General features: G+C 39.1%; 2 protein-coding genes across 2 annotated transcripts in view; one reads left to right on the forward strand and one right to left on the reverse strand.

Moving 5' to 3' along the window:
* The window catches only part of LOC109471844 (nucleolar complex protein 3 homolog), an 8,155-nt gene extending 5,948 nt beyond the window's left edge, over positions 1-2,207 (reverse strand). Inside the window, exons 1-2 of the mRNA XM_019771232.1 lie at positions 977-2,207; positions 454-642 (exon numbers count right to left, since the gene is read on the reverse strand). Of these exons, the coding sequence (XP_019626791.1) occupies positions 454-642; positions 977-1,951 (1,164 nt within the window). The 5' untranslated portion in view covers positions 1,952-2,207. The remainder of the gene's footprint in view (positions 1-453; positions 643-976) is intronic.
* Positions 2,208-2,320: 113 nt separating this feature from the next.
* LOC109471846 (MAU2 chromatid cohesion factor homolog) lies at positions 2,321-14,858 on the forward strand. Its single transcript, XM_019771233.1, has 20 exons — positions 2,321-2,608; positions 2,745-2,762; positions 4,621-4,686; positions 4,978-5,076; positions 5,569-5,663; positions 5,992-6,024; positions 7,172-7,199; positions 7,526-7,681; positions 8,042-8,191; positions 8,432-8,522; positions 8,637-8,740; positions 10,407-10,550; positions 10,842-10,913; positions 11,183-11,263; positions 11,454-11,500; positions 11,708-11,785; positions 11,904-12,015; positions 12,593-12,683; positions 14,104-14,231; positions 14,615-14,858. The coding sequence occupies exons 1-20, from the start codon at positions 2,366-2,368 to the stop codon at positions 14,684-14,686; spliced, it is 1,908 nt and encodes a 635-aa protein (XP_019626792.1). The 5' UTR covers positions 2,321-2,365; the 3' UTR covers positions 14,687-14,858.
* Positions 14,859-15,469: the final 611 nt, after the last annotated feature.

Below are 15,469 nucleotides of genomic sequence, written 5' to 3' on the forward strand. Positions count from 1 at the left end.
AAAGCTAATGGACACTCCTCTGGCCAATGGATACTGTCTTGCCACCGAAAAATCTGCTGGGAGATTACCATGCTGCACAGGCCTAAGGTTTGTGCACACGCACGTGCCAAAGTAGTGGGTGCAATTCTGATGCATTCCGCCAGGGGGCGCAGCTGCTTGGAAGTCTTGCTGTTCGTGAGGCTGTGGATGGGGGGAGTTCAGTAGCCTGACGTCCTAGACAGGCAAGGTAGACTGGTAAGGCAGCCTGGTAAGGTAGACAGCCCAGGTTTTTCCGTAAACCCCTCAAGTAATATATTCCAAAGGCAGTTACATAAGATCAGCGGATGGATACATAACAAGAACAGTCAATGCTCTCTACATAACAGTAGAGGAAATAGGGAATCCATTTTACAGATTTAGGACACAAATTTTAAAGCATCAACAGAAAAAAGTGCAAGTGTACCAAAAACTTACCTTCTTTACAGTGTCACAACACATGTCTGCGATGTCAGAGTTAGAATGGTCCATTAGTGGCACTATAACAGCCATGATGTTAGTCCTGAAGTTGAAGTGCATCAGGCTGACTAGCAGTTCACACATGCACTTCACGGCCACCTCCATCAGACTGTGCAGGGCCTTCATTGGCAGCTTGTTCTGGCCACTCTGGAAGGATACAAATGTATATCATAAATCCATGGTTAGTTCTCTACACAAAACTTTTCTTAATTCCTTGTCAAATAATCTGTTTATTAGTCAATCAAACTGTCCAAATAATGTTTTACCATGCAATGGTTGTCTTGAAATGGAAGACTGAAGTATATATGGTCTGTGGTAGTTTTCTTTCTTTGTTTTTTGTTTCTAAGATAATAAAGTTCCTAGAATAGGTACCTCAAAAGTTCCATATGCAAGATTCAGTAACTTTGCATACAGGTGCAACTACAAAGCACTGGTACTATATAAAAATTATAATATGTAAAATATTGATACAAATACATACTATCCCTTGAGCCTTCTTCTTGCTAGTACAGGCCTTGATGATGTCTTCCATGTGCTGGAGGTACAGCTGGTACTGTCTCACAAGTCCTTCCTCCCACTCCACCAGCTGCTTCACATCTTTCTTCATCTTCTGCTGCATCTCCTTCTCTGTCCTAGTCCTGATGTGGTAGCCGGGTGCGATGTCCTTAAACACTTCACATAGCGACAACATCACCAACTTCCTCACCGTAACGGCCACCTGAGGATCCTCCTCATTCAGCATCACTCGCAGAGCCTTCAGGGATGACAGGGCCTCCTGGGGACTGTCCATGACACGGATGGAGAGTTTCGCAATCTGCATCTTACGCCGGGCGAGAGTCTCTTTCTTGAGTTTAAAAAGTTCCACTTCAGATAGTGTCTGGGACGTTGCTGTCGCTTTCACTTCACTTTTCTCTTCAACATCTTCTTCTTTATCCTCTTCCTCTTGTTCAACAACATCCTCTTCATCTGATTCAGTCTTTTCCATCATCTGTGGAATAATACCCCTCTCTCCTTTAATAGGAAGTAAATGCAGATACTTCCTATCCTCTGTTTTCATCTGGCGGAACTGTTTCCGTGGTAACTCCTCATAGTCTGCAACGTCATCCTCATCATTTTTTCTCCTCTTTTTCACACTCCTTTCTTCCTTATTTTCATCAACTTCAAGCGTGTCAGTGACAAAACTGATGTTTTGTCCCATGGTCTCCAGGTATTCCAAATGGTCATCATCGACCATATCATCTGGCACAACCTCTTCCTCAACATCTTCTCCGTCACTGCCAAGGTTGCCAAGATTAGCACCAGAGGCATTATTACCAATTTGTGTAGTGCCAAACTTGTTCTTGGCTTTCCCAGTGGCCTTCCTGCGCTTGTTGCTGGCTTTGGTCTGGGAGATGTTTCTACGTTTAATCGCACTGACCTTGGGCCCTTTGGACTTTACAGCTTTTCCCTTCGCCATGATATGCTGTTCTTAACGACAGCAATGTCCCGTGAAGGTATCGATAATGGTATAAACGTTCAGTGCGTAAAATATAAAGCCAGGTTACAACTTCATACAGCCATGTGCGGACACGAATGGGTCAAAGGTAACATTGGATCTATGAGAATGGGGGGATTATCAATTCTCTTATGCTTAGATAAATACGAAAGGTACAAGTTTACTGCAATGGTACACCACTTAGCTATTTATATAGAGCTAAAGCATAAAAATTCGAACATATATGAGAATGGATTGAGAATTTAACTATTTTTGTTGAGTGTAATTCCAACAACATCCCTACATGTTGCTGTTGGTTTAGCCCAGCCAAATCTCGTTGAATTCTCGCACAATACGAAATCTCGTGATATTTACTCCATCACTTCAAATTTCAATATGGCGGCGGTACCTTTGCCTCAGCACCAGAATGATTCCTGGTATTTGTCTCTTTTGGGTCTCGCAGAAAGTTTCAGGACTGCTAATCCACCCAAAATCAAGCTATGTATCCACTGCTTGGAAAGTATTTTCCAGTTCAACCCACCTCCTGGGATCGAGGCCCGGACACACTTGCAACTCGGCAGCTTATTGTTTACCCACACCAAAAACACCGACCTGGCGCGCTCCCACTTGGAAAAGGCGGTAAGAAATGCATTTTCAAAGCTCTTAATGTCGCTTTTAGCCATTTTTGTGAATTCATCGAATCCCTAGGCTAGTCTTCTCCGTGAATCTGTCACCCTGTGACCTTACTGAAGACTGTTTCTCGCTTCCGTTTCAGTGGCTGCTGACACAAACCGTATCCTTATCGTTTGCAAGATGATACTCTATTTGAAAGATGACATGTCCCGACCAGGCCTGCCTGTCCTGATTCATGTATGTCATGGGTGATTTGTCCCGCCAAATTTGACACATCATAACATCTAGTACTACCTTCGGCGTCCTCGGACGGTACAAACGTGGGCGGGATTGAGAGTGAGATGCCCTAACTGTCGTCTGTAGTGTAGGAGTGGTTACACGTTGTTAGAGGGTTACATGGGGTACAATACAGGTGATTCAGTGATCTCAAGGTTACCCCGGGGCAAAAGTTCGAGGACAGGAAATGATTAGGGAGATACCACAATAACAACTAGGTTGTCCTAGGTATGATGGTGCACTTTTTCAACAATTATTGCTCGTCTGGGGCACGGATTGCCCATAATGTGTGGAATAAAAACACAGAAATTACCACCTCCAGTAGTGGGGGATGAACTCGCATTTATGCCTCATCAAGGCTCGGCTGATAGTGAGGAGGTGGAAAATCCCTCAGGTGTGCAATTTTTCACTTTCACCTGCAAGTGGGATTGATTGGGGAATCAATATGTGTGTGGGCGTGTTACCGCTGCGTGCCTGGTAGGAGGAGGTGTGGGGTTGTAAAGCCCGTCTTGCCCTTAATGAATATTCCTACACCTTAACGACATTATGGCATGACGTACAGCAGTAATGTTCATTTAATGGCCACCAAAGGTGAGGATGGCATAGTGCTGTGCTTAGGATAGGGCCCTAATATTAGCAGCAAGCCTGAAGAGTTAAGCTTCTTGCGTAGGAAAATACAGCAAATCATTATTATTAAGACTTCTTAAGGTGAATTTTGATCAGAGTTACGTTTGATGTGCTTTTGTGAGGTGAGCAGTCAGCAATTCCTCACCTAGATGGCGTACAGATGAATTTCTGTTATTATTCTTTCTTGGAGCAATGCTCCATTTTGATTACATGAGTGCAGTACTTGATTTAATGTGTACATACAAAGATTCTATCAATTAGTTTTTGTTACATGTAACATGAATCCATATACGTAGAAGACTATGTTACAACATTGTTTCTTGTTAGCGTTGCTACTTTTGCTAGTACCACAAAACTTAAAAAAAACAGCAATTTTTGTCTGTTATCAAAATTCAAATACCTGTTTAGCACTTGTCCTGCCTACCTGCTTACAATGATACCAGATTCACAGTTATGCCATGTAAGGTCAAGAATATCACATTTAGCTACCTGCATTTATAAATAATAGTAACATTGGCATTTATCTTCAACAACTGTTCTCACCTTGAAACAGCTACCAGTATACCTGTAATATAATGCTGCACCCACATGATGTTAATTGCATTCTCAACAGACAACAAATTTGAGTAAGAAGCAAACATGATTTACCTCAATAAAAAATTTTGTAGCATGTCATTGTTTTTTTATCGTTTAATGACAATTAGGACATTTTATAAGTGATGATAAGAATTTTTAGCAGGGAATTTTGATGAAGTCTTAACATAACATGTAGTACTAGTAGCCTAGTACATGTACAGTACATGTCATGTATTAAATCAGATATGAGTAACGAGTAAGGGATGTCAAACAAGGAATTCAAGAATTTTGTCCAGAATGCGCCATGAAGACTTTTTTCTATACCTCATGGATGTAATGCTTGGGAGAATAGAGTAGCCAAAGCAATGAGTAGGATTTCTGCTGATTAATTCTTATAAAGCATCCATTGATAGTAATTGAATCACTGTGTAATACTATGATTTGTACCAATTGATGTGCCCCAGATTAGCATGAAAGAGTCTGCTAGTACTAGCTCTGCTTTTGTACTTGTCAAGTTTCGATCCTTAACCAGTCTTTAGGTCCCTGGATTTGACGATGTCAGATATGAGGCAGCAGCCATTTTGGCAAACCTTTACTACAAACACGTAAGTAATAGTACCATATTTCTACCTTCACATATATGGCAAGATCTCCAATAAAGGAAAATTCATGTCAGTAAGATATTTGTGGTACATGTCGGTATATCATGTTGGCAAATCATATATTATGATTTTTGGACGATTTGATAATCAGGCTTTCACTCCATGTAGCTAATTAGAAAATGATCTTGTCCCTCAATCTTAAATGATTGAAATTTTATATTTATAACATGATATCCAGGTAAAATGTTTTACAGGTAAAATGTCTTACAGTTACATGACATCTGTGTTCCACAGCAAAACCAGATCCAGCTTGCCAAGTCGTTGTTGAGGAAAGCGATCAGCACATCGCAGCCAGCACCCTACTGGCACTTCAGACTGCTATTCCAGTTAGCGGTAAGTTATGAGGAGTTGCTCAGGTCTTAATGGGCCCACTATAATGTAGCCCCTAATTTCAGACTGCCTGTAGTATGGCGGTTTAGCATAAAATCCATAAATCTAGCTTGGCTCACTAATGGGGATATGTGCATCAATGCCAGGATGAGAATATACATGCTTGGATTACTTATAAGGATTAACATTACTGATAATTACAACACAGACAAGGTATCTGAAACAAAAGCACAAAGTGATATTTACTCCATCACTTCAAATGTCAAATATGGTGGCGATACCTTTGCCTGACAGCAATTATGAATAGAATGATTACGGCAATTTCCGGGTTTTTGTCTCTTTCTTCATCTCGCAGAAAGTTTTAGGACATATTTTCATCAGCCAGAATCAAAATCTACTCATGTATGGGCCATCTTTGTAACCCTGAAGTTCCAAATCATTTGATCTCTTACTATAGCTGAACAATTAATGAACTTGAATGTACACTCCATGTAGCAAATCCATGCATGGGAAGGAGACAACATATCAGCCTGTGAGCTGTTGGGACATGGAGCAGAGTCTGCTGCCATGGCAGGGGCTTATTACACAAGGTAGGCTAGGGTAGACCAGCATTGTTAACAGTGTACATAGGAGCAAGTCATGCTATTAGACATTTCTGATGCTTTCCACTTTTAGGCATATTATTCATTGTAATTCTTGATGCTACAACTGAATACAGTGTCTTATTACAAACAATACTTGATGTAAAGATTTTGTAGCAACTAGTGAAGAGCTCAGATTCCCCCAGGTTTCCATGGTAACCCCCTCCAAATGGTCCAATACTTGAGGGATGGGAATTCCTCCTCAGTCAGAATAGGAAGGTTGTATTCCAGCAGTATTAATATGTGCCTTTTGTTATACCTTCCTGCTGTACTTCAGTGTGGGGTGGAGCTCACATCAGACCAACACTAGGTATGTGGCATGCCCCGCAATTACAGAACCCTGTCAGATCATTGCATGCCTTTCAATCACCCTGCATGCTTATCCAATAGATAGGATCATATAGATATATACACATTATCTGTGCTTATCTGTGCATGCATATGTGTTTGTAAGTGAGTTTATAATTTTATGTGTATTGGCAAAATTTGCTGCAGATTTGATATATACCTCACTATTATGCTTTTTTTGTACTTGCCAGATACGAGATACTGTATAGTCTCTTAATCCTGTAAATATATCTTGATGATTTATTGTCAGACTTAAAGAGAACTTAATGATCTGTGACCCCATGATGTGTGCAAAGCCAGTGAATGGTATAAAAATTCTCCACAGTACTAGAATATTGCTTGTCATTTTTTGCTTAATGCATAGCTTCATAATCATGAAGGCAGTGATTTTTGCACATCTTGGTTTCTGTGGTGTGGGGTTACTGTTAGTGAATGTACAGTTTGATCAGTAGGTTTGGACAATTGCCAATTGATGCACATCTCACATGGAGATAATATTCATCATAGCATATCTGTATGTGCAGAGTGTACTTATCAGATAAAATCATTAATGATGACATCATGACAATGGTTGTCATATATAAACCTGGAACATTATCAGAAATCAACACTGATGACAACTTTATACTCTGTAAAGTTGATGTTTGTGATTTCTTTCTTTTCTTACCTAGTACATGTAAATTACAGACTTGGATGTGATTTTTATGATTACTGAAATTATGCAATTCCTCAGTATCAAATGATGGGAATTCCATGCTAATGGTAGACATATGCACAGGTGGATTTTGTTAAATGCAGATTGTATAAATGTGGACCCCAGTTGTGTAATTAAGGATATGATACCATAATCTCTTACTGTTAAATGATGGATGTTTTATGATCATATATTCATAATGACATGATGTGTACCCCAAGCTCATATAATTTAGAGATTGCTTACAATGTGATTTCATATAGGTTTAGAAGAAGTTGAAAATATCTTCCAAAATATCAAAAATAGTTGTTTGCATACTACAATCTTAAGAATGTGTATCGTTTTGTTTTATTGCTCAACACATTGTATTATCCTAACCTCTAGTCTAATGTACAATAATTTTCCTCTCATATAGGGTAATGTTTATGCTGAGCAAGGCAATGGTGAGTATTTTCTGTTGTTAAATATTAATACATGTACCAGTATCTGTAAAGGATATGAAAACTGTAGTACATATACTACAAAAAAAAACATATGGAAAGAGTTTTGCAAAGAGCTTTTACTATTGGAAAATAGTAGTAGCGGGGAACAGTAGTCCCAGATCAAGCAGAGCATGCTTAATATGTTTTGATAAAGAATAATGGCCTTACCTGTATCTACAGTTTGAGCTCAAAGGTAAAAACCCTGTCCGGAATTGGTCAGTTACTACTTGTAGAGCTCTATGATACATGAAAAGCATGGATTTTTATTATTGTTTCTCTGTTTCCAGCTTCTGCTGATGGACAAGAAGTTCCACGAGGTCCACCCATTGTTGGCTCTGTGTAACAGCATGTTGGAGTCATGGACTGGACACCCCACACACAGAGAAACACTCAGAGTGTACCTACTGGTGCTGCAAGTCACCAACTTCCTCATGGTTGGACAGGTAAACATGACACTCTTCTTTTCGCTTTTGTCACTTCTGTAACTTGTAAGGCCAAACCACCTAAGCTCTGTGATGACATCTGTGGATTCCAGATGTGCATACAAAAATGGCAATCCCAAATGCCTTTAACGGAAACTATTATCTGAAGAATATTTACCATGTATGTCAGCTTTCTTTTTTTGATGGTGACTTCAATTAGTTGAGTCAATTATATGTCAGATATGTGACTCAAAGAATGTTGAAAAAGGTTGTCAGTGGGATTGTTGTGATATTGAAAAGTTACAGAAATACCATAGCCCTGAAGTGGTGTTTTTCTTCTGCAAGGGGCTCACCAGCTTGTTGTGTGATGTTCATCCACAGGTGAAAAGTGTCAAACCGTACTTGAAACAGTTGCAGCAGAGTATACAGACCATCACAGCTCTCCACACAGATGATGAGCCGCCCCCCTCCCACCCTGCTGACCTGTTCCAGTGGCTCCCCAAGGAGCACATGTGTGTCCTGGTCTACCTGGTGAGTTCTACACATGACTGGATGATTGGAAATTAAAAGTCATTAATCTGTCTGGCTTTTTGGTGTCCTTGATATCCTTGAATTGCTTGATGAGTTTACATATTTGGATTACTTAATAGTTGATACTGGGACAGTTACCCACGAAAGAGCACATGTAAGTGGGGCACGTCTTTTGCTGTAATTGTCGACCATGAAATGAAGCTAGACACTCATGACAACCACCAACCGTCCTGTCTCCAGGTTACTGTGATGCACTCCATGCAAGCAGGCTACATGGACAAGGCACAGAAGTACACAGACAAGGCCCTCATGCAGATAGAGAAGCTCAAAAGTAAGTGGCTCAATGATTTATAAGAAGTCATACTAAGAAGGCACTTAAACATTTTTTTTACAAACTAGTCATTGCTTTCTTCACAATTGCATGCTGTTTATTTCATGTACACAGTCCTGGACTCCAGCCCGATCCTGTCCACCTTCCAGCTGATGTTGTTAGAACACATCATCATGTGCAGACTAGTCATGGGTCAGCAGTCCATAGCAGTGCAGGAGGTGGGTACAGGACACCTGCACATTCCTCTGGCAGTACTTATACACTCTTTTTCCATGGCAAAAATGTCAGAAATGTACTACACAATTAAAAGACCTACTGTTGGATTAAATAAGACATTATATAGCACTTAGGCAGTAGGTATTAGGCAGTTACATTTTTTTGGCGATGCTTCAGGGGCAGAGGCATTTGTGTAAGTACTAAGATCGCTTTGAAAGAATTTTAAGACAAATGCATTCCCTCGGGAATTGGTTTTGAGCCTTCAGCCAGGTGGTCTTTGGACCAAGCAGGAAAGGCCTTTGTCGCTATGCATGTGACGGGCACCATTTTGGGCAAATTGTGGCTATTTTGCACACAAAATATTAATGACTGTCTTTATTGATGTTTCAAACATGTCTTCTTCTATCAAGAAAGAGCAAACAATATAGCACATTTTTGTTGCTCATGAGAAAGAACTAGGAGCAGTATATTCAAGCTTTATGCTTCAAATAACTTTTTAGTTTCAACTAATATCGACATGTGACCACCTATGAACGCAATTATATGTTGAATCTTACAAAATCAGCTTTAAAATGTTTAAGTCAAGATTCAGCTGCAAAAGATTTGCCTGCCCATCAATAACAAACTTTTTGTACAATTTTTTACAATGAGTTGAGGAAGGCTACGAGTGGGGTAGGGGAAGAGTTGAGGAAGGCTACGAATGGGGTAGGGGGAAGAGTTGGTTGAATAAGATTAGGATTAGGACCTTATATTTATGACCAATATGCAAATGTCATTATATTGCTCCTGGAAGAATGGCTGCCTTGTACTATATGCTTAAATGTGTATTTAGTATATAGCCTGCACAGTAAAAAAGATATCATTACAACAAAAGGAGCCCTATGAAATGCCTAAAACATGCCAAAAATATGCTTAAGCCTAAATCTTTTGACCTCTTCCACCAATCCTGTATAATTCGCAACACGCAAGTGTAGTGAACATTTGTAAAGGAGATTTCTGGCTCCACCCCATACAATAATAAAGGGTTAATGCACTGCCCCGAGTTGTATATGGTGTCATAACTGCATGAGCAGCTGCCATAACCACCGAATAAACCACCGTGTGAGCGAAGCGAACGAGGTGGTTTATGAGGTGGTTATGGCAGCTGCCCATGCAGTTATGACACCATATACAACGAGGAAAAGGCAGTGCATTAAAATTATTATCATATAGCCTATCCAAACTGTCAATCAACACAATTCCTGTTTGAAATACAACAGCTTTAATATATATACATACATAAAAATACATTCGAATATATTATACGCTTTAAAACAAATATGGATAATTTCATTTAATGCAAATTGTAGTTTAAATGAAGCTAAACAAAAAAGTTTATTGGACAGAAAAATGCTACAAAGGTTTACAGAAAGAGTCGCATGCCCCTATACCCTATAACATAATGGTATCAGCCATAACACCACATGTGCTGTTATTCCGCCATAACACCACATGTGCTGTTATCGGGAAATAACAGCACGGGTATCCGGGCCTCTGATTGGTCCACGCCGTCCGGCTATATGATAATAATCATTAAATCATCGCTATGGTAATGATTTTTATAGCCTTTCTTGTTTAAGTTGCTTGTTTGCTTGTGGCCAATACAGCTTTGTTCCTCTCCTTCTGCAGATATCACAGGCCTGCCATGTATGTCATGAGCAGCCCAAACTGTTTGTAACCCACGGGGCCCAGCTGCACACGTTACTGGGGTTGTACGCTATGTCCATGGGCTGTCTGGACAGTGCAGAGGGACAACTTAACGCAGCACTTAGGGTATGACACCTGTGTAACAAATTTGACTATACCCCTGACCAAACTATCCTCTGGCAATTGTTATGTATTGATGGTGTAATACATAGTATCATCATGTAATGGAAATTACTAGTAACTGTTATGTCATCATGATAGGTTATTGAAATACTGTAAATTGTAACCAAGTTATTGATTTATCTCTAAACATCCTGTGCAGATATATGCCATACCTTCACCTTTCCTACTGCACTGTAAAGAGATTGTAATCAGGTTCAGTGTGGGGAAAATCTGACAACCTCTGTCTCCCTGCAGATCATGTCTAACACCATGGCCGCATCTCGTCTCGCAAGCTCCACTCACGCAAGACCACAGACAGAATCCAGGGTCAGTATCTCTTCCCTATCTAATACTGGTCTTTCTATAGTCTTTGGATACATTGATTTGAAAGGCCATTGCATTAATCATTTGTCACAGGCATACTTGTACTTTCATGCAAAGACAAATGATTATTTCCAGTTGTTTTCATGTTGTATGCATGTATTCCAACATTCAGTTCATACAAGTAAAAGACTTAATGCAGGTTTATATAACTAAGTACATCAGCTCAGCTTGAATGCTCCTTGTTTATGTCTCTATTATATCCTTTCCAATAGTTATCCCAACAGCCAGAACTGTGGATGTTCACATCGTTGAACCTGGCCATTGTCTACCTCAGGAGTGGGAAGAACCAGCAGGTTAGGAATCATATGACTGATTGTTTAACAGTACTTTTCGTGACATGGAAAATCCTGGAAAAGTTGCACATTATCTCAATACATGTATTTTTATGTTGCATGTAGATCAATTGTTGTGTATCTCAGATGATGGCATTGTTTTGTGTTGATAAATGTTGACTCATTGATATTCCTTCCTGTATTGTTCCAGCTATTAAGTTTACTAGAAAGAATAAATCCAGACACCTATCCCAGTAGGTAAGTATGATCCTAGTATTTGGGCAGCTTTTGGGTGATTCAAGAATTAAATGCTTTATTTAACAATTCTTCTAACTTATGACTTTGTTTAGAGGTACAGGTATTAGTGGATCTCTTTATCAAAGAGAATGAAAAAATAGTGTCAATTTTTTTTGCTGTTTTAACTTTCCATGTTGCTTATCAAGTATGCTCTCTGTTTCCCCCCAGTTCTCATGCAATGACAGCGGCTGGCTACTACATCAGGGGCTTGCAATCATTCTTCCAGGAAAGATATCACGAAGCAAAGTATGTAAACATATTAATTTATTGTTCCTTTGTATCTGTGGCAACTCTGTATTTCTTGTCATTGTGTACTTTAAGTTTGAGTTCTATTGCTCATTACGTTGTGTTTCTTGTCTTACAGGAGATACCTTAGAGAAACCCTGAAGATGTCCAACGCAGAAGACTTGAATAGATTGACGTCTTGTTCACTGGTTCTGCTAGGTCACATCTTCTTGTCATTAGGGAACAGCAGAGTAAGTAAACTTACATAAGGCCTCAGAAAGTAATTTTTATGGATGGCTTCAGCACACACATTAATTTTCAGTGAAAGTGGTCAACATGCCAAAAATGGGCAAAGAGAGGAGACAAGACAAGGCTCTTATTTATTGTTTTGTCTTTTACTTTGATGCAGTAATGTATTTCATTTTATATTTAATGTTCCCATTGAATCAAAACCATTTAAGAACTTTAATTTTTGAAAGTTGTTGTAACACAATATACTAGTAGGTATCATTTCTTGTATAACAAGGTTTATGATTTGAAAATGTAGGAATATTGTTTTTTTGGCCTGCCTTTTTTTTCACCCTATCGAACTAGATTTGGAGTCTAAGGAGGATGTCATCCATAAAATTTACTTGTACTTGCTGTGTCCTAACATCATATAACTGCTTTTAACAGTTTTATGCTGTCATTCCTGATATTTATTGGCATTCAATTTAGCAAAATCAAATGCCTGATGTCAACAGACTTAGATGATGTCAAAGAAAACATGTAATCTTACGATAATTTGATATAGATCCATTATCACAGATGTGAAATGTTCCTCCACAGGAAAGTATGAACATGGTCCTCCCAGCTATGCAGCTTGCCAGCAAAATTCCAGATGTTGACATTCAGATGTGGTCAGCACACTTACTCAAAGGTAACATTCAGTATTGGTCTGCAAGGGAACTATAATTTTCTATAGGACTTAGGTTGTTGGAATGATAACAAAATCAAACAGTGGTTTGTTTATTTATTCATCAAGTGTGGATCTAGATGGTCTTACAGCTTAAGGTGATAAAGTCGATCCCCAAAACTTTAAGGCAATATGTTGATCAGGACATCAGGTCTGAAGCAGACTCGAGCTGTTTATTGAAAAAAATGCAGTCATTGATATCTTCAGTTAACACCTGAAACCTTGCTTGATTTAGTGAACTAAATCATTAACTGTTGTTACTTTTTTTTATGGGTTCCATATTGCTTTTTCTGGTGTTTCTTCTTCTCCTCCTCTTTCTTCTCCTGCCATTTTTTAAATGGATTCAGCTTCTTCATTTTAGGGCCCAAGGTCCTGAAATTTGGTATGGAGGTACAGTGGGCAAATACCCCTAGGCGTTTTTTAAATTATTGTGATACAGGCTTTTAGAATGGTTTTATTTGAGTTTTTTGGCTGTGTTATAGCAAATGTATTACTGTGTTAGTGTGCCTTGTTTACCACGTTTGGGCATGAGTCATCACAATGGAATGCAGGGCATCAACCAATAGGCATGCAGCTTTCCTCTATACTTCTTGCTGATTGGCTGTTGGGATTTAACTTGATTAACACCTGCACAGAAGCATTTCCATACTGACAGTATGTCTGTATTCAAGTGTTTTGGTAGGTATTTCAAGCTTTCCTGCTCCAGCATTGGAATGCCGGGCATGGACGTTTTTTTTTATTTTGAAAATCAACAGTTTGCATTATGCAATTAAAAATCCTAACCAATAAAGTAGGGAATAGCTATCCAACTGTTGTTTTAGTTGTATTTTACTTCATATTATAGTTATATCAATGTAAATCATTGTTTTCCCTTGTGTTTCCCATTCTTTCCCTGCCATGTCGTAAAATGTGGTGAACCCATCGCTGTATTTGCTCCAAAGCAAATATTGGCCTTTCTAGTTTTAAATGGTTTATTTGCAAATTGACATAAAACTAAAATAACATTGCAGCCTAATAATACAAAGTATTGTACAAAAGGCTGAATTACGTAGTTTTAGGGAACACACAAAATGTCATTAATATTTACAAACATAACCAAACTAAATAACAAGAATATATATAATTGGTAGCGGGTAATTACACGGTAGACGAAGAACTGAGTTTAGACGGGTATGGAATAGCACTGTTCCTGTACCTTTCAGATTTTTTAGATGGTAGGCTAAGCTGGAACCCCCCTTTTAAGTCCCTATTATGTACTTCATTTCGGGTGGGGTGTACTCGAGGTTGACTTACTGTATCATAGGTCTGGACAGTGACTGTTATATCAAGCCATGTTTAGATAATTCTTGAATGGCATGTTTTTCTTGTCTTTTGCTGCCCTCAGACCTGTATCACATGATGGGTGATCCCATTAGAGCAGGGGAGGGTGGACAGATGCACTACAACTTTTCCCAGCAGCAGATGAACGAGCGTTTCAGGTCTTCCCAGCAGATAGAACACAACTTGATACAGGTAGGCCCATTAGAACTCCTGAAGGGCAGGGGAAATGTAATACCATAATGGCACTTGAATTTCATGTGAAACCTAGATGCTGTAAATTCATTTTCTGCTGAGAAGGAAAAAGAGGTTTTTAAGTTTGTGGGTGAAAAAAATTCTGTAGGACAATTATAGAATACAAAACATACAGTGTCATGATTTCACAGTAGGAATTCACTGCGAAAACAGAGGGAATAAGACTACTGCAAACATTCCAAGATTTAAAGCACAAGCAAAGAAATGTTAATGAAAGATAAAATTTGTGGGTTTTTTTCGGTTGAACATCTGCCCATATTTACCTGTTTTGTGTACTGCTGTGTGAATTTCAGTGTGACTGATGAAATTTTGTCCCTCCTCAGTGGTTAGATGGACCGTGCCCCATGCACCTGGCAGTCACCGACGGGCCCAGCCACAGTGGAACCATATTGTAGCACAGGCTGGTTGCCACCGTTTCTTTGTAGCATAGGATGTAAAGTACACAACATAAGGTGCCTGAGAGGCTCTGCCCTACAGAAAGGAGTCACACCTGCAAGGATCTGCCTATATTGTAGCTTCTACAACTGTTCCAATACTTGTGCCCATTTCATATTTCAACATAACCAACAAAAATTATAAAAAAAAGAAGTAAGGTCCATCGTCAGTTCACATTAGTTATGTGTGAGTTGACTGTTACCCTTCTGATAATTCCCTTAAGTACCGGTATCCCGGCATTACATGCCTTTGAAGGAAAAGGTAGCATCTTGCAAGCATTTGTCCTTACGCTTATGCCATAAAATGAAGTAAACCTAAAACAGTGGATACACAAAGGTCTTTGTACACAACCAAGTTTTTATATCTAACTAATGTTTTCATAAACAACCTGGTTAAAATATCCAAAACATGTTTAAGTATCTCTTTTCGATATGTTTAAAAGAGAAAAAAAATGTAATGGGTACATGTAGGTCTACATATTAAGCATATCCTTGCAGTGTCAATCCTTACCAGTGCACATGCTATTGGAGAATAAGGGAGTGGGATCATCTACTGGCCTCTTCTTTAAATGCCTTCAACTTATTTCTAAAATTAAGCAACACAGAAACAGCATTTCGTCCTGAGGCATGGTTTTGTTACTGTTTCCAACTAAGGGAAACATTTTGCCCCAACTTTTTTTAAAATAAACAACCTATTGAAAACTGAGACCTTTTTGAACATTCCCTATACTTTTCAATCACATG

Source organism: Branchiostoma belcheri, unplaced genomic scaffold, assembly GCF_001625305.1.
Source record: "Branchiostoma belcheri isolate BF01 breed outbred unplaced genomic scaffold, Haploidv18h27 scaffold26, whole genome shotgun sequence".
In the NCBI taxonomy this organism is placed as follows: Eukaryota; Metazoa; Chordata; class Leptocardii; order Amphioxiformes; family Branchiostomatidae; genus Branchiostoma; species Branchiostoma belcheri.